We start from the raw sequence: 18,553 nt of genomic DNA on the forward strand, positions 1-18,553 counted from the left end.
GGAAACCAGCCGTTAGGGCTAGCAACTCTGTTGAGACCACCTGGAGCCCCTCTGGGCCTGCTAGCCCCGCATTCTTCCAAGCCTCAGCTTCCTAGAACTGGGGAGTCAGAGTGTCCAGCCTACGGGCCATGCCTGTGGCTTGTGGACATGAGTCTTGGGCTTGCAGACCCTGGCCTCGAAGAGCCGGCTTCTCCCGGACTCCTGTCCTACTGGCGCCCTGGGAGAGACTCCTTGGCCTCTGTGAGCTTCCATGCGGGTAAGAGTGTAGCAGTAGGGGCAAGGGGCTGGGCGCGGCGGGCCACCCAGCCCCACACAGGCCGGCCTCGCATCTCCAGCAAGACTCAGGGCATCCGCTGCCTGGCTCCTTGATCGGCTAGGCCTCAGGGGCTTTCTGATGAGGGCTGGCCCCCCTGCCAAGCTCAGCTTCCACTTACCTCTGCCATTGGTTGACACAAACACCTGCGAGACGTGGACAGCTGCGTCACCTGCCCTCTGCCACACACGCTCCGTGCTGACCGCAGCAGTGTACGTCACACGGTGCCCACCACAGCCCCATGTCACACATGAGGAGAGGAACACCCCAAAGCACAGTCACCTGGCCCGGGACACTCAGCTCCCTGGGAGGGACGCAGTCACACTCGCAGCACTGTGGTCAGTAATGGTGACATTTCCACGGATGGGGAGAGAGGAACGAGAATCCAGAGTTGGGGAGTTCAAGCATCTGAGGTCCAGAGATCGTAACAGACCCACTGGGTCTCCAACCACAGACTCCCAGGATATGGCTGCCTCCCCAAGGTGACCCAGGGCCTTGGCTCCAGAAAACACCGATGGAAAGAAACCGCAGAAGAAAAAGCCAGATTTCCTGTAATGCTGGTCAGTGAGGCCTGGGCCAGTGTGGCTTCCCTGGGTCCTCAGAGTAGGCAGCCAGTGGTAGGCCTCCCCGATCACCCACCCGCCCCCAAGGGCCCCAGGGACAAGGGAGGCCCAGGAAGGTGGGGGAGGAGTCCCGCAGCCAGACGTGGGAATGAGACCCCCGTTCATATATTTTGTTACTACTGCCGTCCAACAAGTAAGAGCATGTGTTCCTTGTTGAAAACTGACGGAGTGTAGGAATGCGTAGGAAGGAAAATTCCAGCACCCAGGCATACACAGGACTAACATTTTTTTTTTTTTAAAGATTTTATTTATTTATTTGACACAGAGAGATCACAAGTAGACAGAGAGGCAGGCAGAGAGAGAGGGAAGCAGGCTCCCTGCCGAGCAGAGAGCCCGATGCGGGACTCGATCCCAGGACCCTGAGATCATGACCTGAGCCGAAGGCAGCGGCCCAACCCACTGAGCCACCCAGGCGCCCAGGACTAACATTTTGATGTGTGTCCCTCCAGGCTTCTCCCCAGGCAAATCTGTTTGTGTTACTTATCAGATTCACCTCCAGGGGCTGAGTCCTCGCCACGCCTGGTTGGTCAGACCCGTCCGGCCCTCGGGCCTCACCTGCCCCCGTCACAGCTGGGACCCCAGCGCCTCACAGGCTCCGTGCGGAGTGAGCTTGTTGGGCAAATGAGTCCTGCTGCGTAACTGGTTTCTTTCTTCTATTATTAACCACACCTCACAGCATTCTTCCGTGCCACAGACCGAATCTTTGTGTCTCCCTCCCAAATCCATGTGCTGAGACCCCAACCCCAACGCTCTGGAGGGAGGGGGGTGGGCCTTTGGGAGGTGTTGGTGGGGGCTTATGAACGGAATTCGTGCTCACAGAGTGCCCTTGCCCCTTCCATCCAAGGACGCGGCAAGTGGAGGCGGCGGAGTGTGCCGGCACCTGGACCCTGGGCTTCCAGCCTCCTGGACTGTGAGAGATTAGTGTCTGCTGGGTGACCAGCAGACCAAACAGACGGACGCTGTCCCTCAGTACAAGCAGGCCCACGGCAGGGCCCCAGGGAGCTTCAGTCCCCCAGGTCCTCCAGATCCGCCTGCTTGGTAAGTTCAGTTTAATTGGAACACAGGCCTGTCGGTTCCCATATTTTCTGTGGTCGATGCTGCTCCCAGACCAGAGCTCAGACGCGGTGACGAAGTCTGAAGTACTCACTCGCTGTTCCTTTAAGAAACGGTTCGCCAAGCCCTGGTCGGGCCACATCAGTGTGAGGTCACCCAGCTCCCACTGCCTCACCCCTGCCGCTGCCTAACCCAGCTCCAGCCAGCCAGCCGTGGTCCCAGATGATCGAAACAACCATTCCTAATGGGTTTGATTCACTCCCATTTGGCTCTTGTGATGCTACCAAATCGTGAATTTTTAGAGCAACAAGGAAGCATCCTTGCTTTGGCTGACCAGCATTTCAAGCCCCAGTGGCCTCTTGCAGCCGATTCCCACAGCCCTCCCTGAGCTCCGAGCCCTTGCCCCCACAGCTCTGGCCTCGAGCACATTCCAGAACCACTCAGTGCTTCTGTCCCCCAACCTGGGAAGTGGAGACAAGAGCAGAGAGTCACCTCCCGGCGGTGTGTGTGGAACTGGGCGGTGGGGAGAGGCAGCCTGCCGCACCCCTCCACCGTGGTCCAGCTCCTCGTGGGGAAAAGCCGGGAGGTTGTTTGGGAAGGCCTGTGGACAATGTAGAAACTGTAGGAGAAGGGGTATGGTGGGGGGAGCCAACAGGATTTTCAGAAAGGAAACGAGTTTCATGCCTGACTGGTGCTTCTTTCTATAAGCTGGTTGCAGACCAACCTTCTTCCTCTGTTTCTTTCCTCGCAAGAAATGCTATCTTATCTCAGAACATCTGCAACCTTCTTGACTGGGTTGTTTTCCTACAGGATTTGCCATTTGCCTCACTTTAAGAAATCAGACCGTCACTCCCAGGGCCACCCTGGCTGGAACGACCCATGCCTGTGGTCATGGCTGGGCCTTGGACCTGTGGCCACCTGTCATCACAGCGTCGGAGAGCTGGGACTGAGGCAGGGTGCTGGGACTTTCCTCCCTCACTCCATAGACCTGCCTGCATCACACACAGGTCACACACACACACACACACACACACGACATGGACGCACACACAGACCTCCCTGAACACAAACGCGGTCAGATACAAGGAGTGCTGATAGGACCCCTTCTCACTCCAAGGGAACTGTGTCCCCTACCTTGGAGCCTTCTCACATTCGGTCTCTGGCTGCCGTTCCCTCCAGCCCTTCGTTCCTTCCAGGCAGGTGATGTCATCTGTTTTATCAATGATAAGACCATGGCTCAGAGAGAGCGATGCCTTGGCTGAGGTCACACAGCTGGGACAGAGCTAGAATTCAACTTGAACCCTTCGACTCTGCTCAGAACACGGTACTCAAGCCTTCTTTGCCCATCCTGGCCCCCGAGTGTGTCTCAGTAGCTTTGCTGTTCCCCCGCCCCCGAAAAGTCGCAGCCAACTGTTAGGGCATGGAGCACTTGGCCACCTGAGCCCCTTTGCTATCAGCTGAGTCTGACAGAGCGGCCAGGACGTCTGCCTGGGGCCACCGTCCAAATGCCATCCAGAACCAGCTGTCCCCCTCCTGGGTTTCCTAGACCCAGGAGACCTTCTGTGCTGCAGGCTGGCCCTGGGGACCGCAGCAGCCTGCCTTCTCAGGGCAGGTGATCTGGGGGGGCAGAAGGAGGTTGGGAGAGAGAGAAACCACAAGGAGCCACTGCAACTTCGTGTCTGTGTAATGTAACCTCAACCTGGTGTTCGCTTTTGTTCTCTTCAAGCAGAAGCTGCCGGGTCCAACGCACACCTAAGGGGCGGCATGAAACCAGGGCCTGGCCGTCAGCTGGCAGGGACCATGGGGCCGGAGCAGGAGCAGGAGACCATGAGGACACAGCTGCCCACAGGGTCCCGGTGGGGATGACAGCCGTGTGGGTCAGGGCAGCAGGCAGGGTCCACAGAGCTGGCGTCTCCAGCAGATGGACGTCCTGGTTTTCTTCCCGCCTGACTCATTGGGGGCTTTTGATGATATTCTCAGAGCAAGCCGCCTGGATGGTGCTTTTACACTGTCGCCATATCCTGTCCCTTTCATCACTGACCCAGTTTTGCCTCCTTCTCCCCAGCAAGCATCCCCCTTTCTGGGGAGATTTTCAGAAGATGCCATTATGCTGCATTCCATCTGGCCCCCCAGCATCTGGAATCGGGGGTCATTCTGCCACTGTGGAAACAGGTGTGAAAAGGAGGGGGCCCTGCAGCTGAGGGGCGGGGAGCTAGGGCGAGCAACACACTTTCCCTGCCCCCGTGGCCCCCCCCCGGCCCCACCCAGCAACCAGGTGCCCCAGCCCTCGGCGTTATGGGGAAGCAGCCCTGAGGAGTTGGACGCGGTAGGGGGGGACCCACCCAGAGCCTTTCCCAGGAGCAGGGTCTGGAGAAGACTCTGGAAGGCCAAGTCCCCTCTTCTTACACCGATGGCCCTTCTCCAGGCCCGGGCTCTCCGGACAGTCCTCCTGCAGCCCGGCCACAGCCGGCTGGTCCTCGCTGGCAGCCCCGGGGCCTGCTTTGGCTGCACTTCGGGTCAGACCTTCCCCAAGCCCAGGTCTTCACCTCCGCTGTGTTCTGGCTTCTCGTTCAGCTGTGAGGAGGAGTCACTCAGCTGCATCCTGAGGGCGCCCCCAGGGACTCCCATGCCGTAGGTGCTGACTATGTGCCCTGCACGCCGCCTATCCCGTCCCAGGACCGTGTGGAGGAGACACGTCCGGGGAGAAAGAGGAGCTGCTGGCGCCTGCTGGCAGCACTCTGAGCCTGCCCCTTCTTTTCAGTTTTATTTGTTTGAGAGCGAGCGAGCGACAGAGAGAAGCTGAGCTGGGAGCCCGATGTGGGCTCGATCCTGGGACCCTGGGAACGAACTGAGCCACCCAGGTGCCCCCTTATTTTCATTATTGATGTCCTCTCCCAGCGACCCGTGAGGAGACATGTGCTCGGGACACTGCAGTGAGGGGAGTGGGGGTCCTCCAGAGCCTGTGTCTGCAGACCCTCGAGAATGGAAACCCTGGGAAGGCAAGGGTGCGCACCATCGGTTCGGCTGTTTTCAGCGGGCTCTGCAGCCTGGGACCGTGCCTGGCACACAGCGCGTGCTGAAGAAATACTGAATTAATGTTGTCCCCTCATCTGTTGTCCTTACAGGACTCCGTCCACATCACTTTTTTTTTTTTTAACAATTTTTATTTATTTATTGGACAGACAGAGATCACAAGCAGGCAGAGAGGCAGGCAGAGAGCGAGAGAGGGAAGCAGGCTCCCCACTGAGCAGAGAGCCCGATGCGGGGCTCGATCCCAGGACCCTGGGATCATAACCTGAACCGAAGGCAGAGGCTCAACCCACTGAGCCACCCAGGCGCCCCAGCATATCACTTCCTACTGTCCCTGGCCCACACACCCAGCACCTGCCCCATCTTCGGGCTCTGCTTGCTTTCTGTGGCCCAGGACTGTCCGCCTACTGTGCTTCCTAGTGCTCACTTGTCACTCGGTGCTTGTTGAAGGGAAGTGCGCAGATGCCAGCGCCTGGCAGGCCCAGAGCCAGCCCGCGGTCAGCGAGCTCAGCTGAGGGCTGACTCTGGCCGAGGGAGCCACCAAGGACCGAACATTGGGAACTCCTACAACTGGTGGGGGTGACAGCCCACACCCGCGGTGAGGATGCTGAGGCCGCCTCACCAGGGATGGGACCCAGCTGGGGACAGGGTTCAGGCCCTGCAACGTGTGGAGCATGGCCACATGGGCCAGGGTACTGCAGCGACGGAGGAAGGGAGTAAGGCGCCCTAAGCTCCTACAGAAGACCAGAGTTCCACTTGCACAAGACTCAACAATGAAGTCCCAGGGAGCATTCTGATGCTGACGGGCCAAACATCTAAGCAGCGTCCACTATAGAGGCCAAGCTGTGGTCTTCCTACTACACCACACCGTCCCCTAAAAGACAGCACCCCAGGCCCTCAGGATATAAGCAAGACTCAGGGAGTCTCACTCGGTAGAGTATCTGACTCTTGATTGATCGCAAGGTCATGAATTTGAGCCCCAGTGGGTGAATTGGATTAAAAAAAAAAAAAGATACAAACAAGACTCAAAAGTAAAAGAATAAACTGGAAAAAAACCTGTCCACACGTGACAGAAGACATATTTCCTTAATATGCAAAAAGCTGCTGAAATTCAAGAAAATGACAAATATTCACAATAGAAAAATGGAGGTGCCTGGGTGGCTCAGTCGGTTAAAGCTTCTGCCTTCGGCTCAGGTCATGATCCTGGGGTCCTGGGATCGAGCCCCACATCGGGCTCTCTAGCTGGCTTTCCCCTCTCTCTCTGCCTGCCTGTCTGTCAAACAAATAAATAAAAATCTTTAAAAAAATGGACAAAAGATTTGAGATGAATCACAGAAAAAGATAAATTTGCCAGCAAATGAGAAGAAAGGCTCGGCTTCACAAACAAACAAAAATACAAGTTAAAACAGCAGCATTCCAGGGCACCTAAGTGGTTCATTTGGTGAAGCACCTGCCTTTGGCTCAGGACATGATCTCAGGATCCTGGAATGGAGCCCCGTGTAGGGCTCCCTGCTGGACAGCAGGCCTGCTTCTCCATCTCTCTGCTCTCTCCATGCCACCCACCCTACCGCTCATGTGCTCTCTCAAAACCCTTAAACACAAAACCAGCAGCATTCCAGGGTTCCCCAAATGTCACCCATCCCTTCCCGGGGTCCTCTGTAGACACGGTAGAGAAGTGAGAGAGACCCGGGTGGACAGGCACAATACGGTACAGCACACAGCGGGATTCCGTGTGCTTTTGACTTACTATTTAAGTCATCTCTGCATCCCATGTGGGGCTTGAACCCACGGTGCACGACACACTCTTCTGAAGGAGCCGTCCAGGTGCTCCCCCATTTTTCATAAAAACAAAAGCCTCCTTGGGGTGCCTGGGTGGCTCAGTGGGTTAAGCCTCTGCCTTCGGCTTAGGTCATGATCCCAGGGTCCTGGGATCGAGCCCCACATAGGGCTTTCTGCTCGGCGGGGAGCCTTCTTTCTCCTCTCTCTCTGCCTGCCTCTCTGCCTACTTGTGATCTCGTCTGTCGAATAAATAAATAAATTAAAAAAAAAAAAGCCTCCTCAAAAAACAAACAAAAGGCCCAGAAGATTTATTTACTTATTTTAGAGAGAGAGCAAGAGCACAAGAAGGGCAGGAGAGGGGGAGAATCCCAAGCCTGACGAGGGGCTCCATCTCATGACCCTGAGAGCATGACCTGAGCTGAAATGCTTCACCGACAGTACCACGCAGGCGTCCCAAGGCCCAGGTGTTTGCACCAGAACATAACTTCACATAAACCACTGGGCAGGCGCACGAGTCATTCTAGGGGCTTGGAGGGCAGAGGTGGGAAAGGGATGCTTTTCTGTTGATGCTTTTTTTCCTTTTAAACTAAGAGCACAGCCTTTTTTTTTTTTAATGACTTAAAGACACCATCACAGAAAACGTGGTGGGTACAACTACCTACAAACGCACACCCAAGCATGTGGGACAGGAGAAGAGAAGAGCCCTCCGCACGCGCCCCCTTCTACTCTTTGGGTCCAGCTGAGCGGAGTCAAGGGGGGAAAAGACTACAGAACCGAAACAACTGAAGTTTTCCTCCTAAATTACAAGTTTCAAGCAAGTGGAAGTTAGTGTTAATTTTAATCCTTCTTTTTAAAGATAGCACAACTGTAGATATTTAACAAAGCAACTCGTCCTGGGAAGGGGGCACCATCCGTATACCTTCTCTCCAGATTGAAACATACTGTACGGTAACTTTAAGATAATCAAAAAAGGAAAGACAGCTCGGGAAGATTACAGAAAAACCCCAATGTCACATGAAAAAGAAGAAAAATAAACAATAAACGGAGAAAAAGTAATTGCAATTCCTATCAGAGCAAGTCGGATCTGAAAACGAGCAAAGAGGTGAACCGGCCTCTTGGGCCACTTGTGGGCAGCTCCTGCCCGAGCGCCCCTGCTGGCCACTGTGGGTATTGCTAGCAACACCTCAGCACCCACTTTGGGAATCTGACCCCTAAATACACCTGCAACCCCCAGATGACTGCCTGACCCCCGCCCACTTCTCTGAGGGGCAATGGCCACATACAGAGCCCAGCCTGCCGATGGGATTCCACCCAGGGGCAGAGAGGGATAAAAGAAAATAGTGCCTGTCCCGGGGTTGGTTTTCCAATTAACCACACGCACAGGTGAAGGCCAACCACAGCTGGGGTCCCCGCTCAGGGGCGTCTCAGTGGAGGCCTCGGTGGATGGACTCCAGTTCCTCCCCCGGAGAGGAAGGAGGCCTCGTTTTCTCGTTGCTTGGCATCAGGGGCCGCTCCCTTGAGGCGGGGTCGGGAGCCCCCTGTCTTGGGAGTTCGCCCACACTCGAGGGAAAATCCTCCGGGAGCTGGAATCCTAAGGCTGAGATTCCTTCCGCCGTGGGCCAGGACATGGGCTGTGGATGAAGGACCCCCTCACCCCGGTGGTGACAAGTGCTACCTTGGAGCAGACAGACAGACACAGAGGGAGCGGTCCCCCAGCCCCCGTAGAGCACCTGAGTTCACGCTCTCTCCCCAGTTCCAAGGTCTGGGTTACAGCCCAGGGCTTCAGCGGGGCACCCGCAGAAATTCAGGGTCTGGATGCAGGCCAGCAGCAGCTCGCAGGAGACTTCCTCAGCTCGGGGACAGGCTGGGCTGGCACTCTGCTTCCCAGGCTCAGAGGGGACACCAGCTGAGCTCTCCATCTGTGCTCCTGGCCCACAGCAGACTCACGTAAGGGACCTAGGTCAGCTCCGGTGGACGCAGACATCGAGGGACTTGCCACCGAGGGCACTGTGGGCCACAGCAGTCAGTCCTCAAAGCCTCAGGTCAGGGAGTACGGTGGACCCGGTGCTTGGGCCCTGGCACCTTCCAAAGCCCCGCTGAGCCTCCTGTTGGCTTATGGGCCCCAGCTGCCCACGGCTTCCCTCCTGCCTGGGTTCACCAGATGGCACGTCTAGCTGACCAAGCACCCGCGGCTCTGAGCAGTGACAGGGACAAGGTGCTCGGGGAAGTGGCTTTGTCAAGGTGACCCACTGCCACCCTGGACACACCCGTGTGTTGAGAACCCACCAACAGGGCCCTAGAGCACAGGTCCCCCTCCCACCCTCTCCCTGCACACTCCCCGGCAGGTGCCCGGCCTGTAGGTAAGTGATGAAGGCAAAGTGATGTCTAAGGGTACACGGATGCTCCTTCCCCTCACACCCAAGGCTGGAGCACAGGGGGCCCCCACCCTGCACGGACCCGGAGGCCTGGACTCCCTGACTTGATTGCAAGGTCATGAATTTGAGCCCCAGTGGGTGAACTGGATTAAAAATTGTGGTCCTGACCCGTCAAGACCACACCCAGGGCCTGGCTACCCACCACTGCGCAGGCCGAGTCCAGCTTCTTGGCACAAGCCACAGGGAACCGAGGCCAAGTCACCCAGAGGCAGCCCCACCCCATTCCGTCTGTGGGACTGCCAGGGACAAGGCTCCCAAACTGCATTTCGGGAGTGCAAAGTGACAAGCCTTCCAGGTCATGTTACATGAAAACCCAGTGGGATTTGGTTCCAGGTGTGGACACCAGTGGCCCAGCTGTTGGCACTCACGGGTGCTGGGAACCCACACCCGCAGAGCCGGAGGATCCAAACCGAACAGCTCGCAGAGCGGCAATTCCCAGCAGGCCCTGCTCGGGCCCCATCTCAGCACCCTACGTGGGCAGAGAGCAAGCTGTGGTTTCAGAAGAACCTGGGTGCTGCGCCACCACAAGGGATCCAGAGAAAGTCCTGTGTGTCCACCCCCAGCCTTCCTCCAGTGTGGGCCTGAAGCCACCCCGGCTCTGCCCAGCCGCCACGCAGGCACAGGAGCCTGAGGATGGGCTCGGGGCAGCCCAGCCCATCTGTGTGCACCGGGTGCAGACAGGCCCAGGAAAACCTGGCCCCCGATCCCCAAACACTCCAGCAAGCGGGAACGGTTTCTCTCTGTGACCCGCGCACGAGACAGGGGCGCAAGTGACCCAGTCGACAGTCCTAAAGCACAAAAGATGCAATTCCACCTTTGGGCTGCCGTGCAAAGATGCTATCGCTCCGGCCAGGTCCCAGCCGGGAAGAACACGTGTTACCGAGTTCTGGCCCCCAAGCCCTCCCAGAAGACCGCCACCACACGCAGACTGCAGGCGTCACGAGTTGCCAACGACACTTTATTTCTTCTTCTCAACATCCTGCTCTGCAGCTTCCTTGGCCCTTTTTGCCCGGATGCCGAAGAGCCGGGCATTGGCACGGGCCATGCGAAGACTGGCAAACGCCTTGAAGTTCTTCTCCTCCTCTGTGAGGGCCCTGGCTTTCTCCTTCTTATAGACCTGAAGGGAGCACGGCAGGTGTCAAGGCCCTGCGTGGCAGCCGAGGTCAGCAGCGACCCGGAGGAGCGGGGTCTGCCTGCCCGCTGCTCCAAGGCCACACTGAAGCCACCGAGGCAGATTACAAGGAGCCTCCCTGGGGTCACCCCAAACACGGCAGAAGCAGCCACCTCAGCTATGTCAGTCCCGGGCCCCTTTCTCCTGCCAGAGGACCCTCGCGAGCCCAGTCGTTTGCAGGATCACCACGTCCACAGAGTGACCTGCGGCCTGGCCTTCGCCAACAGTGGGCGGTGTGGGAGACACGCAAGTGCCCGAGGCAGAGGGCCAGGCCCCCCGCCGAGCCCAGGCGGCGGATGCGGACCATCCTCCAGAGCTCGGGGCATCTTTCCCCACGCCCTAAACCCACACGGGCCCAGAGGGGCCCCGACCTGAGCCCCCCGGCCCGGGAACCGCCGACCCGCAGACGCCCCGCTTACGCTCCGGACGGGCATGACGGGGCCTGTCAGCTGCGCCGCCAGTTTGAGCTCTTCAGCCTGCTTGCAAGAGAGAGTCACCGGGCTCAGCGCGACGCCCAAGGGCCGCAGGCTCACAGCGGCCGGCTTGCCCGCCCGCGCCCGCACTCACCGAGCTGTCGCCCTTCCGCGGCGCGGCCGGCCGGCGCGGGAACAGCAGCAGCTTGGAGCGGTACTCCTTCAGCCGCTGCACGTTGGCCTGCAGCGACTCCGCGGACTTGTTCCGCCGCCGCGGGTCCACCGAGACGCCGATGGTGCGCGCCACCCTCTTGTGGATGCCGGCCGCCTGCGACGGGACGCGCGTGAGGCCGCGCCCCGCCGCGCCCCCGCCCCGCGCCCCCGCCGCGCGCAGCCGTCAGACGGACAAGGGTTCGAGCGCGGTTTCATCACGGAGCGCAGCGATTCCGGAGACGGTCATCACGGGCTGCGCGCCCCCGCCAGCCCGCCCGCCCGCCCGCCCCCGCGCGCCCGCACTTACCCGCAGCTCCTCCAGGCTGAAGCCCCTGCCGGCGCGCACTCTGGTGTGGTACCGCACCGTGGGGCAGCGCACGACGGGCCGGATGGGCCCGGCCGCGGGGCGCGGGGCGATGCGGCGGGCCTTGGCCTGGCGGGCCTTGCGTCTGCGCACACAGAGCGGTCGGCTCGCCCACGGGGGGACGGGGAAGGCGCGGGCTGCCCCCCCGCGCCCCGCGCCCCCGCCCCGGCCCCACCACCCCGCCCCGCGGCTCACCTGCGGATCTTCCGCGCCGGCTGGTTGAACCACGTGGCCACGCGCCGCTGCCAGTCCTTGTGGAAGTGCGGCTTCAGGATCATGCCGTTCCGGCTGGGCGCCATGGCTGCTGTCTACGGGCCTGGGGGCGCGGGGAGCGAGTCAGGGCCCGGGCCACGGCCCTCTCCCGTCTGCCGCGCGGGCCCGGAGCCCCTCTGCGGCGGCGCCCGGAGCAGCCCCACGCCGATGGCCGCGGATGGCAGCGGATGGGCCCCGAGGCCGCCAATGGCGCCGCGAGCCCGCGCACTCACCTCCTCCGAGGGAGAACAGACGGCGGAAAAGAGCCGGCGCCGCAAAGCACCCCGGGATGGTGCCGGGCTCAGCCAATCAGAAGCGCCGAGGCGTCCCGGCCAGTCAGAGCCGGGGATCGCGGAAGTGACGTGCGCGCCGTCCCCGCCGCCCTTCGACCCCGGACGAGCGTGGCGCGTCGCCGCCCCGGCCGCGCGGCGGGTCTCCGCGGCCCTGGGAGACGAACGCCCGGCCGGGCGGGGCAGCGGCGCTTCGGGGGCCGAGTGCGGCGGGGAGGACGCGCACGTCACGGGACTCGGTCCGCGCCCCTCACCCTCCGGCGCCGCCCCCGCGTCCCGGCCCCGGGACTCGCCGCCCCGCCCGGACTCCCGAGGGGAGCGCGCGGGCCGGGCGGAGCGAGGAGCCGGCTCCCCGCCGAGCGGGGGCAGACGCGGAGCGTCCCGAGGCCGTGGCCCCGGCGGAAGGCGGCCGCGCAGCCACCCCGGAGTCCCCCGGGCCGCTCCTCTCCTCGGGGCGGGCGCCTCAGGGCGGGAGCTCCGCACACAGCCGGCGCTCCGCGGCGGGCGGCCGCTCCCCCGGGGTCGGGCGGCTGCGGCTGAGGGCGCGGGGCGGCCGCGCTCCGCCGCCCGCGCGAGGGGATGCCGGGGAGCCAGGCCGCCCGCCGTGACCCGTGCCCGCGCGTCGGCTCCTCTCCCGGCGCGTCGGGATCCGCGCGTCCCTCCCGGAGCCCTTCGTTCCCGCCCCGGTCCCCGGCGCCGGGCCTCCCCCCGGGACGACCGTCCGTCGGAGATCCCGGGGCGGAGCGCGGCAGGTGCAGGCCTCCGCGCCGCCGAGACACGCTCGGGTGTCGGCGAGATCGGGCTGCGAGGCGCCGCGGGACCGCAGGGCTGGGCGGGGACACGGCCTGTGTCCTGCGCGGGCCCTTGCGGTCAGTTCGGCGCCCCGGGCCTGCGTGGACCGGTGCGGGGCTGGCCCTGCCTCCGGAGGCCGCGCGCGCGGCGGGGACGGGGACGAGCTCAGCCCCGCTCTGGCTCAGGTGCCGGCGAATGCGGGGCCGGGGGGAGCCGCCCGCGGAGCGCAGGTGAGGTCGAAAGTCTGCGCCTGCGGCCGCCTCGGGCTCAGCTGCGCTAACTAACGGGCGGCCAGTGACAAGTCAGGAAGAAGTGACAAAGCCAGGGAACGTGGCTGTGGAGGTGGCGTGGGTTCAAGGTCTGCGCTACTCTCCGAGGCGTGGGGCACCTTACTGGAACTTTCCTCTTCTGCGAAGTGGGAGGACTGATGGGCCCCAGGACCGGCTCCACTTCCGTGGGAGGTGGTAGGAACCCTGCCGGGGAGGAGGAGGGGACGGAGCGGGTGGTCCCTCACAAAACCTTGAGAGGGATTCTTCGTGTGGCCCTGGAGCTTGGACCCGCACTCTGTGACAGCATCGTCGCTGGGGCAGAGTGATGCTGGAGGAGACGTTCGTTGAAGGAACACTTGCCTTGGCCCACGCCGCGTTTCCTAGCATGTCATCTGTCCAGCGTCAGCCTGCACCTCCCAGGCCTTCTCAGACCGCTTGCAGTGGATCATTGCTCTTACTAATCTCAGGCACATTACTATCCCGACCCCCAATTTCTCTTTCTGGATAGACCCCCACACTCATGTAGTTCCATCTGCCCTGACCCACATCTCCACCCGAGCGCCAGCCACTCACAGTGAAGATGTGGCCCTGGGTCGCTGGTTGGGGGACAGAGGTCTGAAAATAGAATCACTGCCCAGATGATGGTGGTGGTGAGAAAGTGAAGTTGGAGCTGAAGCGTTGGTCTGCAGTGCACACCATGCCCGACGCAGACTCCGGTGTTCCATTCTTGAATGCTCCACACGCTTACTGCCTTTTAAAAAGGTACAGAATAGTGAGGGGAAACTGCTTCTGATGTAAAATCCTGTTGGGGACAGGCTTGGCGTTCTACTTGGGAGACAGGAGAAGGAACATTGTCAACCACGGAGCAGGAGTCCTTCTGATACAAAGACTTAGCTGGCTCAAGTGTTTTAAAAAGCAGCTGTGGGGGCGCCTGGGCGGCTCAGTGGGTTAAGTCTCTGCCTTCGGCTCAGGTCATGATCTCAGGGTCCTGGGATTGAGCCCCGCATGGGGCTCTCTGCTCAGCGGGGAGCCTGCTTCCCTCTCTGCCTACTTGGGATCTCTCTGTCAAATAAATAAATAAAATCTTAAACAAACAAACAACCAGTAGCTGTTGGGACAGACCATGTCCTGGGCGCAGAAATCCACAGCCACAGGTCTGCTCCAGGCTTTTGTCCCAGACTTGGGCCTCCAAGGGCCACTGAAAGAGGCCCTCTCTTCCCCCAGGGAACTGCATTTAAGGTGGCTGGCGATTCCTGGATGGACACCCGCAAGGTATGGGAGGATGCTGTGCACAGCCTCCCAGAGTTTCCCTGCAAGACTCCGTCCGTTCCTCACAGCACAGCCTCCTCACTCAGTACTTGTCACTGGCCGGTCCGCCGCTGGTGCCCTGGGTGTTCTTCAAGGAAATCCCAGCTACAACAGTCACCAGCAGTGTTTGGAGCCCTCTCAGACCTACTGCCTCGATTTTTAAAATTAGTTTCATAGGGGCAAAGTGATTTTTTCGTGTTTGGGGGGTAAAAGTTCTATCCCAAGACACTTTGCGAAAATTAGCATGCTTTGTCCTATGAATACGGGGTAATTATTAAATTGGGAAAAGCAATAACCCAATAACAGCCAGGCTAGGATAACATTTGCTGCTTAATCACAGAACTCGTTGACTACCCAGCATCTCAGCTTTCCAGAATCTTGGTCTACACAAAGATCAGCTGTAGGCTAATTCAAAGATTCCTATAACCTGAAGGAGCACTTGATGTCCATGAAAGGCGGCAGAAAGAATATTAGTGTTGTAATCATAAATGTTCTATTTAAAATATCTGCATGACAACAGGCGTTAACTGGGCTCATTATGATCATTTTGCAATAGGGATGAACGTTGGCGCGTTACACAGTACACCTGAAACTAAGTATCCCTTACACCAAAACAAAAAGTAAGCTTTGAGTAAGCATAAGAGAACAGACGTGTTTGTTGGTGAGTGTACGTTACAGTAGAGAACAGTCTTATTATTTAAGAGCGCACGTTAATTTCTCTTGATACTTTTCAGTCTCCTGAAGATGATTGTGTTAAATATCCCTGTTCACGCCTGGGTGCTCAGTCGTTAAGCGTCTGCCTTCGGCCCAGATCACGATTCCAGGGTCCTGGGATTGAGCCCTACATCGGGCTCCCTGTTCTGCAGGAAGCCTGCTTCTCCCTCTCACACTCCCCCAACCCTGCTTGTGTTTCCCCTCTCCTTTTCTGTCAAATAAATAAATAAAATATTAAAAAAAAAAAAAACAAAAAACGTGTCTTTCTTAGGACGTCCTGCTGGCCCAGTCAGAACATGTGACTTTTGATGTCCAGGTCGCTGAGTTCAAGCCCCACGTTGCATGTAGAGATTTCTACCAAACAAAAACGTGTCTTTCTCGGTGCGTTCCAGAAGCTGTAGTCAGGCCGTGTTACATCTGCTGTGCTGGGGGGAGGGCAGAGGGTCAGGGCTGCCCTCCAGTGTTGGGTCTCATTGCTCCCGGGACGCACGTGCAGCTGGAGAAGGCAGCCTGAGTCCGTGAGGAGGGAGTGGGGGAGGCCTGACTCTGGCGCTCTTGAGCACCCGTGTCTGGGCCTGGAGGTGGCGTCCCTGAGGACCAGTGGGAAGGTCAGCCAACAGCTGGCTTCTGGCAGTCAGCATCGGGGGACTCCCTCACACCCGTGAGTGCTGGGGGTGCAGGCTGCGCTGGTCTCCACCAGGGCGGGGGGCCACTTTTCATGCTGTTCCAATTCCTAAGTGCCTTCCGGGTCACAGCTAAGGGTTTTCCAAAGGCTGCTTCAATGGTCAAGTGCAGGGGATGCGCTTGGCCACAGCCACGTTAGGGTATGGAGGGTGCCACCCTGGGCCGAGGAGACCAGAGCCTTCCTAACCACAGGCCCATCTGGAGAAGGAGTTCGGGGAACTGGGGTCAAGGCAAGAGGGCCCTGTCAGAGCTGCCCTCCCTCAGGTGTGACCCGTACCCGCCCACATGCTGCCGTTTCCTCAGGGCCCCCATGTCGGGGTGATTCTGACAGGAAGTGCCTACCACCCACGGCTCCCAGCACCACTGCAGGGAAGGCAGAAGCAATGACAGCAGCAGGTGCGAACACCTGAGTGCGTGCTCACTCCGCTGAAGACAAGGACCAAGTGCACCCCACTTGCTGCCCCCCCACTTGTGAGGGCGTGTCCTAGGGCCTCTACCCCAAGATTCCTACAAAAGGGGCTCAAGGAGTTATCATGTGGCTGAGATTATAAACTGAAACACATGACCTTTTGTCGGCTTACAGCTAGTCATGTGCTGCAAAGGCGGACTCTCCACCCACAGAACATACTAGAAAGTACCACAGCCGATTGCAGGGTGTCCTTCCCTGCACACCAGCACGCCGGTGGCCAGGCCAGTGAGCACAGCAGCAGGCGGCAGTGTTCTGAGGCGGCGGAGCCCAGTGCCCGACCCCGTGCGTGCGTGAGCATAAGGACGGGCCCGGCGAGGGAACAGAGCAGCCGCCGGCTCCGAGGGGCCCTCGTCGCAGACCCTGTCAGCGTTCTGCTGAAGTCCGAGGTACTGAAGACACAGGCCCTGCAGAACCGCAGGCAGGAGCAGGCTGCTGGGGGCCCGGGTGCTGGGCTGGGCCTGGGTCTAACCAGCACCCAGAGAACGACAGCGTCACAAACCCGGAGCTTGAGATCCACGTGCGCACCTGTCCCCAGCACCTCCCGTGGGGGAAATGACGGAGAAACAGAGCTAGATCATCTGCAGAGACGTTTACTAGTCACGGGGAGGGACGTCAATAAATAGATCGCAGAGGCCATTCAGAGAGCAGTGAGGGCTGTGCAGAGGCGTCCGTCTCACCGGGTCTCAGGAAGGCGGGAAGGCCAGGTCCCCAGCGGCACAGTCAAGGAGGTGGGGGCTGCTGAGGGGCCTCCTCCTCCCCTGGGTCTTGCTTCTCCGTCTCAGCCTCACTCCACCTCTGAGGTGCGATCATCTTCTTGGGCCCGTGAGGGGGTGGACCGATGAGGGCCTCGATATCCTCGTAGTTTATCACTTCCTTCTCCAGCAGGGCATTCGCCAGCTAAGGGAACAAACAGGGCAGTGTGTGAGTCCCAGACAAGGACACACAAGGGCCTTTTGAGAGCAGAGCACCCCGGAGGGAGGGCTGTCTGTGAGCAGGACACCCGGGCAGGCCACTTTCCCAGGGAAGCAGTGTCAGCAGGCAGCTCCGGCGAAGAATCCCTCCCTGGCTGCACCCTGGAGATGGTGTCCCAGCTGCCAGCCTCATTAATTTTTCTGCTTCCCTTCCAAATCTGTTTTCTGGGGCAACTTCAACTTCCTTTACCAAACACGGTGTGTGTATCTGCACGTGGGGCAGCGAGAAGAGGCTGGACTGTGGGGGGCAGGTGCTGCTGTGGGCAGGCAGCCTCCACCTCTCCAGATGTGGTTGTGGAGAACACGCTGGAGGAGCTGGTGTGCCCCGCACCCGCACCCACACCCTGTCGCTGACGGCTCCGTTGCGGCCTCGAGGAATGACGCCCAGGGCCTTCAGACAGGTGCAGCGGCTTCCTCCGCCGGGCGGGTCTGACGTGCTGCTCAGCCCTGGACCCCGCCGACGGGACAGAGGCAGGATATCCTGGGCCCCTGGGACCTTGTCAGCAGCAGGTTCTGGCTCAGTCCCTGCACTGTTCACCCGCCCCCCCGGGAGGCAGGTGCTGCTGGTCTGGGAGCAGCCCTCCAAGGACACAACTTGCATGAGATCATGACCTGAGCCGAAATCGACGCTTAACCAACGGAGCCACTGCCAGGCGTGCCTGAGCACGCAGCCCCTGATCTCAGGGCTGAGAGTCCGAGCCTCCCGTTAGGCAGCAATTACTTAAAAAATAAAAAAAATTAAAAGTTCCAGGAAGTACTTAAAAAGCTAGGAAGGAGTAAACAAGGCCGACTACACACTAACTGAGAACCCTGAACCCAAAGTCTGCAGCACCGCGCCCTCTGTCTGCTGAGAAGGGACGGGTGTCACGGGCTCACAGTGAGGGGCTAAGGAGGCGGTGCGAGAAATGGGAGAGTGCGGCTGGGCCGGGGCGGCTGCGCAGGGATTGGTCCTCTGCGGCTCTGTGCGGGGAGGGTTCCCGTGAGGAGCAGGGAGTAAGGACGCTGCGGGGACAACCCTGGCACCCAGAGTCTCACCGCCTGCAGCTTGTCCAGGTTGTCCTGCAGCACCTGCTCCGTGTGCCTGTAGGCTTTTGCCACCAGCAGCTTCGCTTCCTGCCAACGCAAGACGACAGCCATGTAACGCACGGGGTGGCCGACCTCGGCCCACATGTCCCGCGTGGCCCATCCTGGCACTGGAGTTCACAAAGAAGCCGCAGGGACAGGAACACAGCTTTTCTCTCGCCGTGGCCAGGAGAGCGTGGCTGCCCCCAACCCATCCCCTGGGACTGCTCCTGCAGAGATGCTCGTCCCCAGCCCTGTCCTCCAGGCCCGCAGCCACCTCCCACGTGCACCAGGCCGCACGCTGCCCTGGCCCAGCCTCCCACAGAGCACACAGTGTGTCCACTGGGG

At 59.9% G+C, this 18,553-nt stretch overlaps 2 protein-coding genes and 1 non-coding gene across 3 annotated transcripts in view; all 3 read right to left on the bottom strand.

Moving 5' to 3' along the window:
* Positions 1–10,174: 10,174 nt before the first annotated feature.
* RPL13 (ribosomal protein L13) lies at positions 10,175–11,993 on the bottom strand. The gene is made up of 6 exons (XM_032853752.1): positions 11,880–11,993; positions 11,590–11,710; positions 11,338–11,479; positions 10,972–11,145; positions 10,824–10,880; positions 10,175–10,350 (listed from the first exon to the last, which is right to left on the bottom strand). Exons 2-6 carry the CDS (start codon positions 11,691–11,693, stop codon positions 10,192–10,194), a joined length of 636 nt encoding a protein of 211 aa, XP_032709643.1. The 5' UTR covers positions 11,694–11,710; positions 11,880–11,993; the 3' UTR covers positions 10,175–10,191.
* On the bottom strand, positions 11,201–11,279 carry LOC116866013. Its single transcript, XR_004382308.1, has one exon. It is a non-coding gene; the product is annotated as a small nucleolar RNA MBII-202 (small nucleolar RNA).
* A 4,756-nt stretch (positions 11,994–16,749) lies between the features above and the next one.
* The window catches only part of SPG7 (SPG7 matrix AAA peptidase subunit, paraplegin), a 29,262-nt gene continuing 27,458 nt past the window's right edge, over positions 16,750–18,553 (bottom strand). Inside the window, exons 16-17 of the mRNA XM_032853753.1 lie at positions 18,179–18,256; positions 16,750–17,069 (exon numbers count right to left, since the gene is read on the bottom strand). Coding sequence (XP_032709644.1) covers positions 16,893–17,069; positions 18,179–18,256 — 255 coding nt within the window. The 3' untranslated portion in view covers positions 16,750–16,892. The remainder of the gene's footprint in view (positions 17,070–18,178; positions 18,257–18,553) is intronic.

This window comes from Lontra canadensis, unplaced genomic scaffold (genome assembly GCF_010015895.1).
Source record: "Lontra canadensis isolate GAN:19392208 unplaced genomic scaffold, GSC_riverotter_1.0 scaffold8, whole genome shotgun sequence".
Classification (NCBI taxonomy): Eukaryota; Metazoa; Chordata; class Mammalia; order Carnivora; family Mustelidae; genus Lontra; species Lontra canadensis.

Excerpts from the sequence above, each read along its gene's own strand:
- RPL13 (XM_032853752.1), bottom strand. The coding sequence starts at position 11,693 with ATGGCGCCCAGCCGGAACGGCATGATCCTGAAGCCGCACTTCCACAAG. Across the intron at positions 11,480-11,589 it reads CCGGCGCGGAAGATCCGCAG|ACGCAAGGCCCGCCAGGCCA; the intron begins GTGAGCCGCGGG and ends CTGTGTGCGCAG. Across the intron at positions 11,146-11,337 it reads TCAGCCTGGAGGAGCTGCGG|GCGGCCGGCATCCACAAGAG; the intron begins GTAAGTGCGGGC and ends GTCCCGTCGCAG.